At 40.3% G+C, this 21409-nt stretch overlaps 2 protein-coding genes and 2 long non-coding RNA genes across 6 annotated transcripts in view; 2 read left to right on the top strand and 2 right to left on the bottom strand.

Annotated features, from left to right (window-relative positions):
• LOC148937093 (uncharacterized) overlaps window positions 1-21409 on the bottom strand; it is a 67798-nt gene that overhangs the window by 41670 nt on the left and 4719 nt on the right. The gene's annotated exons all lie outside the window — the stretch shown is intronic.
• Window positions 50-6923, top strand: LOC105432166 (mutS protein homolog 4). Its single transcript, XM_089074756.1, has 17 exons — window positions 50-166; window positions 492-630; window positions 1007-1074; window positions 1155-1303; window positions 1434-1627; window positions 2055-2176; window positions 2259-2476; window positions 2871-3065; window positions 3139-3325; window positions 3417-3556; window positions 3628-3731; window positions 3788-4007; window positions 4075-4176; window positions 4660-4773; window positions 5090-5298; window positions 5672-5864; window positions 5935-6923. The coding sequence occupies exons 1-17, from the start codon at window positions 58-60 to the stop codon at window positions 6823-6825; spliced, it is 3354 nt and encodes a 1117-aa protein (XP_088930882.1). The 5' UTR covers window positions 50-57; the 3' UTR covers window positions 6826-6923.
• Window positions 1708-16767, bottom strand: LOC148937094 (uncharacterized). Its single transcript, XR_016138771.1, has 2 exons — window positions 15670-16767; window positions 1708-6817 (listed from the first exon to the last, which is right to left on the bottom strand). It is a non-coding gene; the product is annotated as an uncharacterized LOC148937094 (long non-coding RNA).
• LOC105432119 (uncharacterized) lies at window positions 7236-9390 on the top strand. The gene is made up of 2 exons (XM_011646761.3): window positions 7236-7452; window positions 7800-9390. Exons 1-2 carry the CDS (start codon window positions 7236-7238, stop codon window positions 7922-7924), a joined length of 342 nt encoding a protein of 113 aa, XP_011645063.3. The 3' UTR covers window positions 7925-9390.

The raw sequence follows: 21409 nt of genomic DNA, 5'->3' as shown, positions 1-21409 counted from the left end.
GCGAAATCGTAAAGTGTCGCCTATTTAAAAAATCGTAAACTCGTTTCGCTGCAGAAAATGAATGTAATGCAGGCCGCTCCACCCAGAGGACGACGCGCTTATGCGAGGGGGAGGCTCGCCTCGATACCGAATGCGCAACGCGCCACAAACATCTTTCCGAAATATCGTGAGTGCTGAATGAAAAATTAACGCGAACTCAATTTCTTTTTATCGAGCTTGTAAAATTAATTATTCAGAAACGAGACGAAATTTTAATGTGACTCTTAACGAGCCTCGGCGAATCCGCTCGATTTCTAACGGTGAATCTCATCGATCGAGGTCGATTCTGTGCGATCAATGTTTCTCATGATTTTTGTTTATTTCTAACATCAACGAATTCGCACCTTGAATTTTTATATCTGATTGCATTTTTATATCTGATTGCAATTTTTATATCATTCTGCGTTTCGCTACCGGATTCCCATGTGCGCCATTTTTACGCATGGACGTAGAATTCGATTCTGGTTTTCGGAGACCCGCGACGAGCTCTGGACCCGGGAATTCCGTCGCGAAGACGCCAAGACACACTCGCAGAGAGAATTACATTTCTACGTCATCCTACTTGCCGAGCACTTCTCGCCGTAGCGTGGGGTGAGCTGTAAATCTCGCACCTAACAAGTCTTTTTATATATAAAAAAAAAAAAATGCTATACACTTTGCCGAGAAATGCACGAAAGCAAAGTGTCTCTCTTCATTTATTTACTTCTCAAGAATTTTTTTTTTTTTATATTTTTAACGTAAGATAAAACTGGAAGAGTCAACTTACGTAAGAAGAGTCCCATCAAGACGTTTTTTAGATTTTTTTTTTTCTACAAACGCATCTTTATATTTTATTTGCGAAAAACATTAGCATATTTTTTTTCTATCATTTTTTTTCATGCTATAATTCAGATTAGTTCATAAAATTAATTTATAGTTCCTGTTTCTTTCCTCGATTTAAAAATATAATTTGTCAATGCATAATCAGCTCGATTAATCCCACGAGATCGACGCCATTCGCCACGTCCAGCAACGCAGAATCTTGCGTAGTAATCGGTGAGCGAGTATTAAATATCAAGGATATTATCAAGCTAGTTTATATTGGATTTTATTTGGAATGTTTTACTTGTTGATAGCGTTAACAGCAGGCCGAGGAGACGCTAGAAACGAAGTCGGCTTAGCAGCGATAGATCTACAATACCCGTACTTGATCCTCTGTCAAATCAGCGACTGTCAAACATACGTGAACACTCTGACAAAAATCAATATCTTCGATCCGATCGAAGTAAGCAGCTTTATATACAAAGCTTCTTATAAAATAAGAAGGAAAGAGATCGAACTAATGAAAGAGATCGTTGATCCTTCATGACCAGTTGTTTCTTCGGTTGTTGCGCAGTTTTTTTTGTTTTTTTCAGGTACTGATGCCAGAGACAATATGCGAAAATCCTAGCCGTGGGAACAAACTGTACAGATCGATCAAGGAGAAATTCAATACGTTCAACATCACGCCAATTTCCCGAATACACTTCAACGAGTCCAACGGCATGGAACGCGTGCGTACTCTATGCGCCAGGGAATACTCGACCGTGGAGTTAATAGTAAAGCAAAAGTAACGATATCAAACAGGCATTCTCTGAAAATTCTCGATTGGATCTTAGTCCCTGATATTTTTGCATTTATATATAAATATAGATGAAATAAGTTTTATTTTTGTTTCTATTATCAACTGTGTTGCTATTTTACATAGCTATATATAGAAAGAACACTTTTGCTAAAGTATTCAAAAATTTGGCCAAAGGCCAATCTAAAAATAATTTTGTTAAGCTGTAAATTATGTAAGCTTCGGTAAGCTGCGGAATATAAAAAAATTTTGTATCACGCTTAAGTGTCCCACATAATTATTTTCAGATTTGTATTTGGCCAAATTTTTTAGAAATCGTAAAATCGGCATCCCTCTGTGTTAAAATCAGAACGAAAAGATTAAATAATGAAGTTAACTAGTGATATAAAGCACCGACTATTCATTTCGATCATAGATATTACGCTTTAGCCGCCGCCGCGGCATTATTGAAGTATGTGGAGTACGTCCAGCACATGGTTTACGCCCCGAAATCGGTGAGGATAGAATTCCAGGGATCACCGAATACCACGATGATCGGTAAATTACAGCTCGCGCTCCAGTTTCGAGAAACAGGTGAACGATCTCGTGATGAACGACGGCAACGATTGTTATTGCGCAGATATAGAGAGTACACGAAGTCTGGAACTGGTCGTCTCGCAATCCAAGCAGTCTATCGTCAGTCTGCTGGGTACTATGAACCGCTGCTTGACCCCCATGGGCAGAAGACTCCTGCGCGCCTCCATCCTTCAGCCTTCCTGCAACGAGCGTTTTATCGCGGATCGGCAATCTTGCGTGGCGGAATTGGTGGGCAATCATTCTCTGTGCAACAGCCTTCAGGTAGTGCCGCACGTGGTGTGCATCACGGAAAGAATCCCAATAAGCCTAATTAACATATAAACATTATGTAATGTCACCATTAATTGTGGTGTTTGCTGACACAGTTTTACTTGCTGAAGTAAAATCTCAAAATTTGATCCGACACAGATTTGAAAAAAATTTTCTTCTGGGCAATCAAAATAATTATGTAGGACGTTCAAATTTAGCTAGAATGTTGCAATATTATTATCATGCTTAAGTAGATCCTAGATAATTATTTTGATGGGAAGAGAATTATTTTTAGATCTGTATCCAATCAAATTTTTTTAGATTCTCTTCAGGAAAACCGTTCTTTCCTCGTAGCGATTAAATTCAGGCCAACGATTTTGCGATATCTGTAGTATTCGTTTTGCAGCCTGCGGTGCAACGCCTCTTCGGCACGGATCGTTTGCTGGCGTTAGCGATTAAACCCTTACACGTGAACGACATGCAAAATGCGGAACGAAATTTGAACTACGCGCTGCTCTTGAAGAGCTGTCTGGATACCATCCCGGAACTGGAAGCGATTCTCGCCGCTGGTGTTCATCCGTTTTTCGTAAAAATGCGAAAGGTCCGTGTTCTCTCTCGATTTCGATTCGTAGCAGCCACATCGATCACGACCGACGATATTTTCGCGCTTGCAGAATTTAGGCAATTCAGAATTTCGAGTTATGAAGGACAAGATTTCGACGCTGATACACGAGGACGCGAGATTCGTTAAGGGATGCACTTCCTTGAGTATGCAACGGTGTTTCGCTATAAAGGCTGATATCAATGAACTGCTGGACGTCGCTCGGCAAGTTTATTGCGAGTTAATCAGCGACATGAAAAGTAAACGCATAATAATATATTTAAATTGTAAACATCCAAGCTGCGGAAATCACGGAAAACTATTTATAATTTTATAACTCTGTACGAACAGATATGGTGGAGCAGTTAGCTGTAAAACACAAACTTCCGTTATCCCTGGAATATAACATAAATTTGGGTTACCATATCAACGTCGTTATACCGCGAGGTTTGAATATGACAATCTCGAATCTACCGGCGGAATTTATCCAGGTAACTCTATTCGCCGACACAAATCGCAAAATCTCAACTGCGTCTACTAACGCAACTTCGTAATTGTGCAGACACGAAAAAACAGAAGATCGTTCACAATGACAACGACCGGGTTGCTGACACTGAACAAACAATGCAAGACCGCCTGCGAGGAGATTTACATGATGAGCAACACGTGAGTTAATTGTAAAAGATCCCGCATTGTTACACTAATGAGATAATAATTTTTAGATTGCTGAGCAATTTGCTGGAGGACATCAGGCAGCATGTGGGCTGCCTGTTTCAATTGAGCGCCGACGTGGCGGAATTGGACTTGTTGTTGTCGTTGGCGCAAATCAGTTGTAATCCGGAATACGTGAGACCGTCATTCGGAACGAAATTGGAGCTAATAAACTCCTTACATCCCATTATGGAATTATTTAATAGAGATCTTCCCGTGGCTAACGACGTGGTGAGTGTCGGTCGTGCTTTTCGCGATAGGTTTACGATATTTCCTTACGTTATCTTTAAATACGCAGAACGCATCGCAGGCGCATAATTTTCACCTGATAACCGGACCGAACATGAGCGGCAAGTCGACGTACTTGAAGCAGATCGTTCTGCTTCAAATTATGGCGCAGGTAAAATGACGCGGCAAAGCGTCCGTCATTTCGAACTTCGCATTTTTGCCTCGGATCGTTATGTATAAAATATTCATTTTTATGTAATTGAGAACTAAAACGTACACGGAAAGAATAGTTTTACTGAAGTATCTAAAAATTTGGATATAGCTCTGAAAATAATTATGTGGGACATTCAAATTAGTTGTTAAAATATTAAAAATTTGTGTAATATTATTATCATGTTTAAGTGTCCTACAATAATCTAAATTAAAGTTACTTTCAGATTTATATCTGGCCAAATTTTTAAGTTCTAGGGCTTCAATAAAAGCGTCCTTTCCATATGTATATTTTTATAAAAAAAATCTTGTCGATTCAGTGTAAGATACGCGATGTGCAATGAGATTAGGATTTTTGCTTTATAAGAGTGTTTCGCGAGATCAGGTAACGATCCGATAGATTAGTATCTCGACCGACATATCCGTTATTCCTATCTTATTATAGATCGGTTCCTATGTGCCGGCAACGAAGGCGACGTTTCGCGTTGCAGATCGTATACTCTGTAGGATAAGCTCCCGTGACGATGCTGAGCTCAATGCATCCGCCTACGTTCTCGAGGTGAGCGTGCAATAACTGTAATTATAGCTCTTCTTTTCTTTCCCTTTTTCGCTACAGATCTCTTTTGGAGAACGGTTTACCCACGCTCTTCATTCAAGACAAGGCGGGTCTTTTTCTGATTCTGTTCTGATTTTCTAAATAAAAATATCGAGCATACCGAGTGTTCTCTAGTGGTTATCTAACCAGACACTGACCGTGCCTAACATTGCTCCGGTTGTCTAACGAGAATCCGGTGCTTTCGACCGGTGCAAGACCATTGACACTTAATTATAATCAACGTCACAGTTAAGCGTAATTGCCGATTTGTTTGCTTTAGATGAAGGAGGCGCAATACATCCTGCAATTCGTTACGCCCAAATCTCTTGTTGTACTGGACGAGCTTTGCAGGCATACCACGGTCGAGGAGGGTTCGGCCATCGCTTGGGCGATATGCGAGAAATTATCGCTGACGACCGCGTTCACGTTTGCAGCAACGCACTTTTTACACCTCACCGCGTTAAGTGATATATATAACAACGTGACAACGTACGTGAAAACCCCATACAATATTATATGTCATACATATTATGTGTGTACTCTGTTTTTTTTTTTTAAACAGAGTTATGTAACTTCATTAACTTTAAAATGTCTCTTTATAGCAAAAAAGAAAAACGAATTCATTGAAATCCCAAAATTTTTATCTGATCTCGATAACGTATAGTTTCCGAGTCATCAGTGCGTACAATTTAAAATGGAACACTCTGTTTATATACAAAATATAAATTTAAAAAATATATAATTTTTTTAGGCGAAATAAAATATCGTTATGATTTTTCAATGAAAATCGATTTTTTACTTAAATTAAAAAATATACATATATCCAAAAATTTGGTGTTTTTTAATAAATACGATTTTTCAGTCATTGCTTCGAGACGAAGACTGAAGAACCGGGAGAACCGAGTGAGCTACATCTGATATATACTCATAAATTGAACCCGGGAACAGGACCCACCGATCACTACGGGATCGCACTAGCGGAAGTGTCCTCTCTACCGAAATGCGTAACAGCTAAGGCGAGAGAATATGCGTCTCAGCAGTCCGTAAACGCGCAGGTACGTGAGTTCATAAAATGTAAATTACCTAAACATTATTAAACATCTTTAAATATCTTTTCCTTTTTAGAATAACCTTGGACCTATCGCGAGTTCTCTGTCATGGGAGAAATCCTGTTACGACGCGGTCGTTCAGTTACGCGCGCTATTGGAGGATAACCGCTTCACTTTCGCAAATATAATAAATGTCATGAAGCAATTGGATCTGAGCAAGCAACGTAAGCAAACGAAGACAGCGCGGATTCCAATAAAATCCCCGATCGTGCAGAAACACGAGGAACGAGAGAAGCGCGATAAGGACAAAAATCTCGCTGTCGCGACGAACATTGACAGTTCGACGGTCAAGACGACGAACGACGACGTATTGTCGACGGAATTACCGAAACGGATAGAGAAGGATGTATGGGGGGCGAACAAAAATGAAGTGCAGGGCGAGCCGATGGAAATCGCCGAGGTCGAGAATCGGAAGGCGGACCTATCGATGCACGAGATTATAGTAAATCGAACGGCACTCGTATCGCCGGTCGCAGCCAATAGAAGAGATGTATCGACTGTTAATCCAGACTTCACCCTGCAATCTACGACGAGCGATCCGCGATTCTACGTTTGCACGTCGTTCGCGGTGAGCAGCCCGAGAGCAACATCGCCCCATCGCGGAACGAATCCAGGATCGAATTTCGCCGCGAGCGCGATAGCGGCTTCGCCTTCGGCATCCTTTAGATCCTCCCAGTCGTTCCAATATCACGACTACTGCTTGTCCGAGGGGGAGTTCGACATCACTCTACCGTCTCTGTCGACCCCGAGTGACGTGGCGAGGAGGACCGCGCTGGAGAAAGAAGCGAGGATCTTTCAGCAGATCGAGGGCGACGCCTTCGACGAGAGGACTTTCTTCGACAATGCGCGAGCGCCATTGGAATTATATCTCGCCGCGGACGACGACGTGGTGATGTTACCTGTGTAAAATATAAATGTTTTATACGTACGTTAATTCATTCAGATTTTTGTACGACGACTGGAAAATAAATAAGTAACAAAAATAAATAAAAATAATACGTAAAATGACATTCTCGTTTTATCCATTCCCCCTATCTCGCATAGATAAGCGTGGCAGCTTGCCGCCAAATTCACATTAGCGAGCCGCAAACATATGAGCGTGCGACATGAAAGATCTTTACGATAAATTGACAAGACGCGTCAAACAATTACGTTTTCGAGCGGAAACATTTAAAATTATACGATCGAGCAGCCTCGCGACGTGATGAAGACGAAAGGGCGATAATGAGCCTCGCACAGCCGACAGTTGTTCTCGATATCGCGAAATTCAAGTGTAAAGGTTAAACCCGGGGAACGAGAGAACTTTCACGCGCGAGAATGTCCACCGACCTGCTACCGGAATCGGTGAATTTGTTTCTCGACGACTTCGAGAGCAGTCTCTGCCTGCCCATCCTCGTGGTGATAGTGCTGTGCACCGCTCAGTTCGTGTTCAATCACATCTTCGGTATCGGATACACGATCTACCAAAACATAAAAAAGCCGACGGACGAGGAGGAGCCGCGGGACAAAACCGACATAATGACAAAACTCAAAGGTCTAATGTCAACTTTATATATGCCCCTACATACCCCCTCGAAATAGCGCATAAAATAGCGTAATTGTTACATATTCAAGATATACTTCATTTCCCGTTCGTTAAGCCCTCGTGAATATTTAAGAGCTCCTGTGAAATATTTCGCGTGCGCACGTAATACGTTCGTACAATAAAAAAAAAAAATAAAAAAAAAAAAACAAGATCTCGTTTAAACGGCATTCTATTCTAAGTAATAGTTGTAATAATGAAAGGTCGCAGTATTCTCGGTTGTCGTAATAAATTATCGATTTTTTTATCTAACGCAGGGCCTCGTTGATTAACGCAAATCTCTGTTCTAAACTCGCCAGGAATGCTGACCACTTTAGGCATCAGAAAACAAGGCAACTCGGCTCCGATTAAGAATTCACCGTCACCAGCGTACGATACTCGATATCGCGAGAGGAGTGGGATTAGCGAGGAGGACATTGAATGAAATGACGAAACGTTTCTGAATGTCATTACAAGTGCGATATAAAGTACACAGTAAATAAATAAAACGCTCCTTTCTTCACTTTTGTCGTAAAAAAAAGAAAAAAAAAATATTGACTCGAGGATATAAAAAAAAAAAATATACCTCAAGACTTTACGATCGATTCGTTCGCGATCATCAACGGCGATAAAAACAAATAATCAAACGGTGTGGATTAACCGATATTTTTCGTACGCGATATCGCGTATCTCTGATAAAGCCAGCGCGCAAGAAGACCGCGTCGCGTAAGGACCGAGACTTTTAAGTCGTACGGAGAGAGAGGAAGGAGGGGAAGAGAAGACCGGTCGAAGACACGAGAATGGGTCAAGGCTGACGGCTACTGGAAGCTCGAAGCTTCCACGTATGTCGCAAATAAAGCTTCATCGAGTCCATTTAAAAGTAACTACCAGCAGCGAAAACTGTCAAGGAAACACTTTTATACTCCGCCGTTGCATTTTCGCTCTCGCAAAGTTATGACACGAGCCTCGGATGCTCAATCTCGTTCTCGCTGTCGTAAAATAAAAAAAAAATAAAGAAAAAAAAAAAGAAAGACTGTAGTACGCGTCTCGCTAGTGCTATTTCCACCTTCCTTCATTCAGGCGACGCTTTAATTTTCTCGATGCCAGTTCACGACGAGGCCAACGCCTAACGATCATGCCGTTCCGCACCACGTGGCCTTGCAAATTGCCGGTCGGATACGCGAAAACGTCACGTGTGAAATATCGCGTTGTTGTTGTTGTTGCAAAACGATTAGCCGCGCATTCGCACACGACGTCCTCGAGAAATTGTGTTTACGCGATCGGCGAATTGTTTATTATTTCCCACATTTTGACGTAATTTACATAGTTAACAATGAGTTATATGCCCGCTGGCCGAGGGTAAATATATCATAAGCAATAGGCGCGAGTGCGTGTACGCACGCGTATGCGTAAGAACACGTAGACCGGCCGCGGCTAATTCCTGGGATTCCTTCGAGGTCACGCGCGTTATTATATTTGTACAACTGACTTTCTAGCAGATCGAGGAAGGAGGACATTTGCCAATATGACTTTTGGCAATAACATATTATTTGAACGTGCTCCAAAGACATCGTTCGGGGTGGGTCTGACAAACGTGCAGAAAAGAAATTTTTACAGCGGTCATGTAAGAATAGCTGTGACGAACTGTAAAAAAATTGATTGTATTAGACAAGGTGAAGTAAAGGATAAATTTAAGCGAAACAGGGAAAAAAGAAAGAAAGACACGTAAAATATTGTATACAAAAGTACAAAAGTACAGTTACACGATATAAAATATATACAATTATATTATAAATATAATAATTTTACATTATTATTGTATTTTATAAATATTTGTAATTATTGTTTTATTCTGAAAAATAAAACAATATTTACATATATATCTTGGATTCGACGAGGACATACGTTACAGAGGAGATAACATGCAGCCCGTTGCTTGACGCGCAATACTCGTATCGACAGTTGAATATTTCTTCCGAAGGACGACTGCTTAAAACATCTGATTAAATTAGATTCAAAAAATCGATACAATCGAATTGCGTTTTTAGTTCGTAATAAATCAGAATCTTATCTGATAAATATTTTTTTCTTCATTCTACAATATTTCGTATGCGTAATATATTAGTAAAATATAAGCAGTTTATCGATGAAAAACAATTCTCACCTTGACTCAAATCACAAGTTATAATTCCTAAAAGACAGAAAATAATCTTATTTATGTTAGACATATTTTACGTGGATTAAGTCACGCAAATCGAACAGGTCTTTTTTAATGATCAAAAATACACGAGAATTATGATTTATAATCGTAATCGTAATTCGACAAGTTTTGGAGAAGTCTCTGAGAAATATCTTTTATACCTTTTCAAAAATTTTAAATCAAAAGTGTTTTCTCAGCGATTTAAACGATTCGATACAGCTGTCATAAAAATAGCATAATATCGTTCTATAAAAATCAATCTAACGGAAGACAAAATATATGCATATCCTGTTTTATGGATATATACATACAATGATGATTGTTACATTACGATGATCCTTAATCTGTATGCGTATCATATTATATAGGCGTATCACAGACCGGAAGATTTCTCTATACGATAAAAGGATGACGCAGAATTCACGGCCAGGATAACAATCGGATTTTTCATTTCGTACCACGCCAGATCCTACCACGCCTTGCATTCAGACCTCCGCCGATGTATTACATTAATAAATCCGTGCGAAAGTTAAACGTTAGGATTCTCGGCGCGTGAAAAATTCGAGTGCCGGAAAGGGACGAGAGCGTAACCGTGAAGAAAGTCGAACAATAGTCGGGGGCGGATGAGTTAGTTACGAAGTAAAGAGTTAGATGAGTCGACGAGTTGTTCCGTTATTTACATGATTTATGGCACGATCCGCGAGCTGCGACGCCGCAAAAAAGTGCGTCACGCCTTTTCTCGATTTCCTCTATGCGAGGCACAGAGAAAAAATTAATCTCAAATCAAAACTCAAAAATATTCTCATAGATGAGTAAGAATATTATAATCTTCTTAGTAAAATTTTAGTCTCGAGTTGAACAAAAATAACACTCGCATCGATGGAAATTCAATGAATGTTGCATCGAGACTTTTTAACAAGATAATATTCTTGCTTGTACGTGAAAATATTCAGATCTTGATTTAACTTGACGTTTTTTTTCTGCGTAGATACGATTAACTCGATTTCGACCGCGCGAGACCACCGGATGAACGGACGGACGGACAGCCGGCGATCGTTACGATCCGTGAAAGCGAGCCCATGCCGTATCGCACGATCGATGGGAGCGTTTATATGCGCGACAGCGTGCACGAAGAGAATGTGTGTACGCGCTTGCTTACTTACTTACGCGTATATAATGTAACGTATGCAAAGCGTAGGGGCGAGTAATTTATGCGCCGTACGTGTTTACGAAGCGCGTACGTGCGAACCCGCGCGAGATCGCGCTGTCGTGCTGTATGTGCGCCACGAGATCGTAGGCTGTTACTCGAGGAAGTTGAAAAGGGTCCTTGAGAGAGGCACGACGGGACGCGACTATCTCGCGACAATCTTTCAGGCCGCTTGTTTCTTTCTTTTAGTAGAGATAGTAACGTTTAGAGGTTAAATATTCGAATATGTATTCAACATTCGGATCCAGTAGTCAAGTTTCATTTTTTTAGAAATTATATAGAATAACATTCGAGGGAAAATGATATTTCATACATTATATACATACGTGCGAAATACTAATTGATCTCATCTTGTTATTTTCGAATTTTAGAATAAAATTATCTTATAGTATTCGAAATGAACTCATATAAGTTGTCTCTATCGTGAAAAATCGAATCTTTTATAGATAATAGACTCCAATGAAATTTTTACACACACCACACACACACACACCCCCGCATCCGCATGCCCGCACTTACACACGTACACGAATACAAACACATGCATATTATGAGAGTTGCTTATCAATTACTTAGTTTTTTATCTTATATCTTACGCAACAAAAGGCAATACAAGATTTTTTTATTAAAAAAATATTCTGTATTATATTCTTATTGTTTTATGAAAGTTTTAATAAAAATAAGATAATAAACTACTGATGTGATTTGATGCAAAACCTTAACGCTTACTGTTAAATAGTTCAACTGTTGCATCTCATATATTGCATTTCATCTTCTCAATCGTTGCGCAACGGCGACTTGTGCGGCTTACCTTCGATTCTGCGGAAAATCCCGATTTACGTTCAAACATTCGCGATGCTCCCGTATAACCTCGCAAAAAGATTTGGTCAGGTCGTGGTGTAATAAGAATGTTTTTGAAGGGTTTCGAATTTACGTAAGCGCCTGTAAGCCAGTTTTGAATCATCCGATCCGTCGTAATGCTTCTTCCATCCGACGCTTTTCTCCTTTCCCGACGTCGGCTTCGTTCGCGCCGGGAGGAAGGGCAAAAATCACATTTCGATCACGTGGAAGTCCATGATTTCCTTTTTCGTCGATATCACCGATCAATTAACTCGCAACCGCCGTATAATCGGCGTTCGAATCGGTAATGACACGACATGCGTCAAGGAAGTATGAATTACACACCTCGTCAACGTCAGCGGATTTCACCGGACGGTCGTTGACCCAATAGCGAGATGGCCGATGTTCGATTGTTCGATCCGTGTTTGACAAATACCAAATAATACTCCCCTTTTCCTCGTCACAATCAGACGACCACACGTGGTCTCGCGTAACAAACATCGCGATTTCATCGTCGCGAGCGATAATTCTCTTACGTCACCGATCCGATTTTGCAATGCCGGGCATGCGTGTATTATAATCTGTTATGAATAAATAACGGAATTACGTTGCGCAAACGGATTTAGCAATCGATGAAGACCTTCATCGATGACTGATCTGATGATCAACCCGCGTGCGATAATGTGATGCCGCGCGAGAAACGTTAAAGCCGAGTTCATTGAACATAACATGATTTGGCGTGACGCATCGCGCACCAATCTCATCAGTGGCGTTACGCAATTCCCGACAACTAAAATGCGTCTTTCAGTTTTTCTTTTCTCACGTAATTTTCCGTCGCGCAAGGATCAGCCTGTTTACGCATTCCTCGAGAATATCCTATCTTGGCTCGCAGCTTCTCATTCCTTTCTCCTCGATCATGACGATTGTAAAACAACACTACGCAATGATAGCAGAAATTGTGAAATTTTAATATTACCCTGTGATTTTACGGAGATGATAGAAAGAGTTCGCGATATAAATTCTACACTGAATAATCATATAAATTTGACAAAATTGGATATTAATACGCGGAATAAAAACTTATAGATATATATGTATGTGTTTTTGACTTTTAACTCTTCTTAATTTCTCAAGTTTAAAAATAGAACTATAAAAATACCACGAGAAATATTATAGATATTCCTGCAATTATATGTATACACACATAATGCATAATTTTTTCAAAGGTTATTAATATTAATAATTGTGGCGTTGAATATCGCGCCAGTCATCGGTGACCGGCGTTATTAGACTCATAATCAGCATGACGTAAAAATACATTATGATACGCGTGAATAACATTTGTAATTGTGCTACTATCATTAATACTAACTTAATTCTCTGAAATGAAAAGTACATACATAAATATGTATAGATGGAGAAACTACCGAATTAGATCCGGCGGCGTTCAGAGTGCATTAAACTGACATTTTACTTAACGTATCCGCATCTGAATCCTTCGTTAATCAAATCGAACGTCACGTCGGGCTGTAGTGCGCGCGTACAAGCGGAAATCATCGATGTTATGAAAAGGCGCACTCGCGAAGAAATCGATGAAGAAACGAGAGAGAGAGAGAGAGAGAGAGAGAGAGAGAGAGAGAGAAAGAGTTATGTGCTCTATCCACTTTAACAGGGAACCGGTAGAGACTGATTGCATAATCGCGCTGCGTACAACTTCGCGGTGAGTTATTGAATAAACTCGTCTCGTCGACGAGTGGCAGCAGATATCGAGTCTAATAAAAAAAAAAAGAAGAAAAAATTGTTCAATGCAAACCCAATCGATCGCTCTCGTCGGAGAGAGAAACGCGCCGCTCTAACGTCACACGCCGATGCGATTTACCTCGAGTATTTATATTGGAGGCACCATTGGAACACGCGAGTCGCATGTGCCGGGAAGCGATCTTGGCAAACACAACGTCTGCCACGATCGTGATCGAAAGGCCATTCGCGTCTCGACCGACGTCTAACATTCTGTTACACATGGTACATTTAAATCCACGTGTATGATCGTTGGCGATCCGCGAGGAAAAGAGGGAGGAGAGGACGCGTTTTAGAGGCGCCGTGACTGAAATGATGATCGACGACGGGCGGGAATAATTTTATTTTAACAATGAGACGCACGGATCTCTCCTCCCCCCCCCCCTTTTCATTTTAGCAGTCGCATCAGACGGTCAACGCGTTTCTAAGAAATCCCCCTCCTTTTCCTTACGATGCTCCTGAAAGATTACGTAAAATATACCGAGCGTGACGAAATCCGTAGTACAAACCGGAAAGCGGCAAACGTGTCGAGTAACCGATCGTTAGCGAACCACCTAGTTATTACGTTCTATTAAGTTAAGGTAAATAAAAATTATCAGGCGGGTTAAATATAACCAATCGGCGCCGTCTATTTCCTCGCGGCTTATGAATAAGCATGACACATGAGTATCTAGCCATAGCGCAATGTTATTCCTTTTAAAGAGACGCATCTCCCACGCCTGCGGCGAACGTTGAGATATTTATATATATATATCACAATTGACATACTGACCATTCACAACATTCTCGTCTTTGCATCGCGAATGCGCGGTGCAATCGGTGCAAGACAGCTCGCTCCCGTTTGTTCACAGTTTGTTCCGCGGCTTATCGCGTCACCAATGTAAATTACACGCTAGAAAAATTTACACCGAAAATTCATTTTACGTCGTAATTCAATTTTCGGCGCGCCGCTCGCAAAATGTTTGTGAGACTTTTTGAGAAATTTTCGCGGACGTCTCGCTTAGCGTTGCGGCGGATGCAAATAGCCGTTACAACGCTGGCATAATTCCCGGTTTAACGTATAATCGTTATAAATATCCGCTCTGCTAAGTCCTCCTTCTCCTCCGCCTTACAATAAACCGTGTACACTAACCGTGCACGCCCTGAGAATCTCGTGACCCGTATTAAACTTTGATCATTTTGCCGTTGTTGATGTTCATATAAATATTCTTTGTACACTTGCGCGCACAAAGAAACTTTCACAAATTTACATCATTCGGTGTCATGCATTTAATAGCCCGGGAGTGTTGGGGAAATCATTCCTTTTTTTTTTTTCCATTTCCATACGAGAGTTGAATTTTATCTCCTATTTATTCGGGCCGGCAAACCGTGACAAAAATATTGTCGGGGAAACAACGAAATGTGGAACGAGTGCGTAAAACTATAAAAAAAGAAAAAAAAAAAAAAAAAAACGTTTAAAATACTAATGACGTTGTTTGCGCGGTGACTCATCATTCGACTTCACGAACCTGTAAAACTATTTTACGGAAATACAAACGCGCGATAAAGCGGCTTCTTCTACGCAGCGAAAGAATCGCTCGCGCATTCTATTCTTGTTAGAATCAATTTATATCAACGTAGAAAATTGCCGCAAGGAAATTTTCTGCTGGAAAATACATTCCAATTTTATATATTGAATATATATATATATATATATATATATATATATATATATATATTAATAATATATCTGCAGTTTCTACTTTGATTATCCCCAAAAAGATGAGATTGCGGATCATCTTTTCTACCCGGCGATTTTCTATCTCTTGGAATTTTTTCAGACGCTTTCACTCACTGACGATTAGAGGAGTGGCGCTACTTTTCTCGTTCTGCAAGACTTGCTCGAAAACTATCGTCTCGGATGATTATGTGTCATTAAAATTAATATCGAATGTTACATTTTTCTCAGTTGAATTATCACTTTCGCGATCAAGATCGTGGCGCGGCTTTCCGTTTACGGTATTCCAAACTGACGTTCCGACAGAGGCATTTCGCGTGAAATATACAAGCCAAATCACGTCTGATATCCATATTTGAAAAATTTGTAGTACCTTTATCTTCTCGAAAAGACAGACGATATTAGATAACTTATATCGAGGTGGCTTACGAAATTCCGTGTGAACGTTTCAAAGCCAGATCTCCCGTCGAGATGATCCGCGAAACGTAAATGACGAAAGGGGTTGGGTGATGACAATCTTCGCTACAACGTACGCAAGATACCACGTATTACGTTTTAATCTCGACTCGATCCACATCGTCCAAATATTGTGAGTTCTGTGCCGATTGATAATTCGATCGCTCGATCGTATGTCGTAATGTTGTCAGCTATTGCGATGTTACGGGAACAACAAGGTCAGCGAGATAACATATACAGGCGCGGTTATCGGTACAATCGGTACACACACGATTTTCGGTCGGACGTGAAAGTCTTACGATTAAAATACGGCACGGGCGATATCAATAATAAATCACGAGCGTGTTCACACTTGTTGTTCTCCTTAATTGATAAGAGCCCTCCTGCCCTCGTGTAAACGAAGCTGAGTGGTCGTAACGTACGAAAGGGAACGTGATTCATCGTACGGTACCAAGTCGTAAAAAAAATGTCGAGACAGCTACACGTTCGATTTATCTTGTCCGAGGTCCACGGAAGTGAGCTCATCGATACTCGCATTGTTGCCTCGCGCGATAAACGATCTGTCACAGCGCGCGATGCGCACGTGCGCATTGTCACGCGCAAGAAATGCGCGCGATTCAGTGAGGCCAATTCTTCTTTTTTTTTTTTCCTCTCCCTGTAACGCACGGTGTTTTTTGACCTCGAGGAAAAGGCGATTTGTTACGTGTGCAAGTGTCTCATTATGCTACACGGCGTGTCGCTCTTTCGCGTTTCGCTCTTATCCCAGGCGGATGCGATAGGGGGGCGGGGGGGGGGGGGGAGGGAAGACGGTAAACGCGCAAAAAAAAAAAAAATCGCGGAGAGATTCTGAAAATCGCGTTCTATTCTGGACGTACGCAGAAGCGAAATCAATTTTGGGCGGTACAGTGGATTTACATTATTTTTATCTCTCGCTAATCGTTCACGCCGGATGAAACCGGTATCCGCCGCTTCTTCTTGAGAGGGGATTTTTCTGCGCGTTCAAGTCGAGGTAATAGGAAGATGTCAGCACGAACCGAAGGCCACGACTATTCGCCGGAATGTCACGCCGGGGGGGGGTGTGCGATACACATTCGCATCCGAGAATATAACTTCCGGGAATATAAATTCGATTTACGATTTCCGGGTCACGAAGAGCCGCCGTTTACAAACTACCAACGAGAGGAAGTTCCGGGACGAACGCAACCCGTACGTTTGTTGAGACGTCCGAGGCCTTGAACTTTGCGCGAAATTTACGACACCCCGATCTCTCGGTGAAGTCACGTTTTATCAAGCGATATTACGTCGGCCACATTCGGCCAAGTTTTTAACCTTTGCCATCGCGAGTTAAATTGTTCATCAAAGTTTTATCTTTGGCGCATATTATCTGTTCTGCGTCACATGATGCAAATATCGCGCTATTATTATATATTTGTTTAGAAAACATTTCGTAATTTCACTCCTAGTTGTAGATCACAGATGCACGCGTTCCTTTCTAATCTATGTAAAAATGATTTAAGAGAATACATCTTTTTCGCGATAAGAATGTAAAAACAGGCGTTTTCTTTCAGTTCGAGCAAGTTAATCCCGTTCTTCTCGCACGAGATGTCTTTAGATTCCTGCTGATTGTGTTCAAATGTTAGATCCTCGTAATTGATTCGTTTCCATGCGCATATCATTGCACAATCGAGATATAAGGAGAATGTGTATTAGTCGAAAATGTGACGAGAGGCAAGATAAGGGAATCGTATCGGTTAACATTCATAGATTCGCAGGAATCCCTTATTCGTGCCTCATTAAAATTTCGCAATATGTGACACGGTGATAAGCGATTGTAGACAAGATCCGTGATTGATCTTATCTTACCGTCTGTACGATGAAAAATATTTGTGTTTTGGATACAAACGTGAACAAAAACGTGAACAAAAACGTGAACGATGCAGTTACACGTTGACGACGGTTACATAATAATCAGCGTAAGTGTGTAATTTGAATCTACACTACACGTCGGCAATACCTAATCGCTTCGCGATGTTTGCCGAGAAGTGTACAAGCGACAGAGAAAATACATAGACGAGAAAATGTGCGGTGTACACTACAAAATTCTCCGTTCTCGATTCGATAATTTTTAACGACCCATCCTTTTTAGAAATTTTTATTAATTTTCATTTATTATTCGTTGCTCTATTTTTAACCTCTATATTTCTACCGCGTCGCGTCGTCCGGCGAGGCTCGTAATAATCGTCTCGATGGACAGTTCGTCTACGGAAAAAAAAAAAAAGAGAGACACGAGCGCAACGAACGACAAAGTGCGCCGTAAAAAGGGAAAGGAGATGGCCGCTGCGAACGTATTGTCGCAGCGCACAATAAAGTCAAGGTTTTCCGTGTGGCGTAACGCGAGTCACGGTGCGATGTACCTTTGCGCGCAGGTTGATTGCACCCTGAGAATTTTCCCGGCACACATACATGTATATGACAAACACGCGTATACATATGCACGTACACTGGTTACGGAATATTTTATACGCCCGATTACGACGTTACCTTTGACCTAAAGCCTCGCCTCGCCTCGCTTTTTCCTCCGCTCGCGAGAAAACGGGAATAACTGCGTAGTCTTTTTTAATAATAAAAATAATAACTGCTCGATCGTCCGTGTCCGCGGAAATTAATATTCTCTCGGTGTAACACTAATGACGTTTCTGCAGATCTCCCTTGAGACTTTTGTCTTCCGGAACAAGTGAATACAGGATGCGCGAATCTCCGAGAAAATTGCGGCAACCAAGATATTTTTGGATAATAAAGAATTAAATCGATCGTCACGAAGATGCAGTCTGCGGAGACGTAATAATATAAAAGATATAAAAATATCCGCACAAGATCGATCCGCGCTGTCTCTTGGAAACGATTATATTTCGGGAGCTATTACTTGTCGAGCAAGAACGATGGTTTCGGGTCAACCAAGTTCATCGCTTCTTTTTCACAAGCCCTTTGGTTTGGTCAGAACAAATAGCAATGATCGCAGATTACTGAATGCTAAATAATGTATGTGTATTTTTTGTGATAATAATTTTTTCTGCTATTTATTAATTCATGTTGTATTGTATCATGTTGCGTTTCATGTTTCACATTTTCTATTCACATTCTATTTCCCCTCTTTCCTACCTATTTAATGTTTTTTATGAAGTAAATAAAAAATAAAAACTATCTCAGGTAGAAAACTATTTTAATGTATCCCAATTAAGTTTCATTATCGTGCTTGCCTATCTTGAATGAAGTAGCCTGATAAGAAAACGAAGTTATAGTCTCGTACAATTTAATCGATCAAGAGACATTTTAACACACACGCTAGGCAACAGTTTCATTACTGCGGAAATATATACAACAAATTTTCAGAGCGACGGTTTTAATTATGGATTGTTAAAATAAATTTTATTTATTTGTGTAAATATTAAAAACAATTATTAATGCCCATGTAAAAAAAATTGTATAATTTCAAAGAAAAATTATATTATCAAATTTAAGATATTAAAAATTAAGATATTAAAAAATTTAAGATATTAAAAATTTAAGATATTAAAAATTATTTACACACATATTCCAATATAGTTTCATTAATATACTCTTAATATATTTCTATATACTCTTAATATATTTCTATATATATATATATATATATATATATATAAACGTATTAATATTTATACGTACATATATGAAAACAATTAATTTGTTAAGTGTGACTTGGAATTACGATGACCTATAATTGGCGCCGTCACTTTATTTACTCCAATCTGAATGTTAATGCTTGTGCGAACTTATAGCAATCAACCTATTGTAAGCGCTCGAGCGTAAAAAGCAAGCTTCTTAATAAGCAGTAATGCGTAATCCTTTCTCCTTGGACGATTTTGCTTTCGTGAGTCATTCATTTTGCCGTACGTTCGAGAACGCGAGAAAGAAAAGGAGAAAAAGAGAAGCCATTGTCAGTCGAGGTTTCAAAAACCGGTTTTTGCCAGCGCGACCAGTTACCAGCGCGACGATTATCCAATAAAACGTTGCTGTTTTTCAAACGAATCCATATTTCCACAATTCGCAGCGTGTTTAAACCCCGCGGCGTTCTCCTGAAAGAGACGTCATCCGCGTCATCTATTGCGCAATATTGATATCCGCCGAGTTCTTCGCATAATGCGATACGCATAATCCCTCACCGGTACAAATAGAGCGTCGCAATAGAAATTCGATAACACTCGGCCAATCCGCTCGTGCACGCCGCGCGATAATTTATCAACGTTTGACACGCGACTCTCTAAACGTGCAATTAAACCACCTCGTGCTCCATTAATTAATTACCTGCGTTACGCGATAGTTATTTATGGTTGATATACCGCCGAATACCGCCCATCCCTATCTATCAGCTATTGTAACCTGGCCGAACATTATTACAGGATTATTATTCTCGTATTATCGGGGCTGACAATCGCGCACGAAAATAAATGTTAAGTATATACCTTTTCTCGGTATATTCGCCTATGGATATTCGCCTCGTTAAAAATTTATTTGCGCGCCGACCGGCGATATTTAATCGGCGACAAGGTAAAAATGTGTGTTTTACTTCGGGCTGGCAAATATCGACGCGATCGAAGCCGAAAGTCGCGTTGGCGCCGCCGCGCGACGTATAATTTTACAACGTGCAAAGTAAAATATCGTTTGCGATACGTATTTCTCGAATCCTTCGTGTCGACTTGCGATTAAATAAGTCTGCGATTCTTATTTTTCGCACGTTATTTCGACGTGTGGGATCGCGAGTCGTTCCAGTCGGAAGGTCGTCAGGTTCGTAAAACTCAGAGAGGGGAAAGACGCTCGAAAGAGGAATTAGCAAAAAAAAAAAAAAAAAACGCGAGAGAAACGTTTTTCGCTCGACTTCGTCGTAAATCGCGTCTCTATAAAGAATTCTCTTTAGTTTTAATATTTTGACTCGGCGAGATCGCGTCCAATTTAGCATTAATTCATTCAAATTGATATTAGAGAGAAAAACATTAATAAACGAAGAGGAGAGATTGAATCTCAAACATATTTTTGGTTTAGTGTTTTGAAAAATTGAGTAATTTTATTTTGCGCTTTATGAATCGTGAAAAGGAAGTCGATGCCATTTTTATAAAAATCTGACTTGATACTACCGGAAGTAAGATCATTTTTAATATTTAAATAAATATTATATTTAGTAAAAATTGAAATATATTGCTAACGTAGAGATTAAATTCGCTCCTACATTTAAGATTAAATACGATAAATAAAACCTCGCGCGATCGTTCGCGGCAGATAGATTGATTTAGCATCAACAATAGAAGTACAATTATCCAATACGGTAAACATTGTTATCTGCAAAAAGTATTCTTGCACTCTCTCCTTATCGCGACAATTTATTAAGAACGACAGTGCCGATATGGCGCCTTTTGCAAAACAGATGATGGCTCTTCATTTTCGTTTCAACTCTCTCTTATCAATATCGCGCGATCATATATTTGCGATTCACGTTAATCGAAGATCCGATCGATCTCCTCGAAAGAATATGCGCGACGCGCATGAATCATCTCCGTAAATGTTGCGTTACTCAGATTGCGCGAATAATCGAGCCACATGCGCAAGTGCGGCGACGCGAAGAGGATAAATATCGGCCTTTGTGAGGCGCAAGTAACTCCTTCATTAAGCAAAAATCACG

Source organism: Pogonomyrmex barbatus, unplaced genomic scaffold, assembly GCF_055798465.1.
Source record: "Pogonomyrmex barbatus isolate J1 unplaced genomic scaffold, ASM5579846v1 scaffold17, whole genome shotgun sequence".
Lineage (NCBI taxonomy): Eukaryota > Metazoa > Arthropoda > Insecta > Hymenoptera > Formicidae > Pogonomyrmex > Pogonomyrmex barbatus.
Note: the sequence above shows the minus strand (reverse complement) of the source record. Positions and strands in the feature narration are given on the sequence as shown.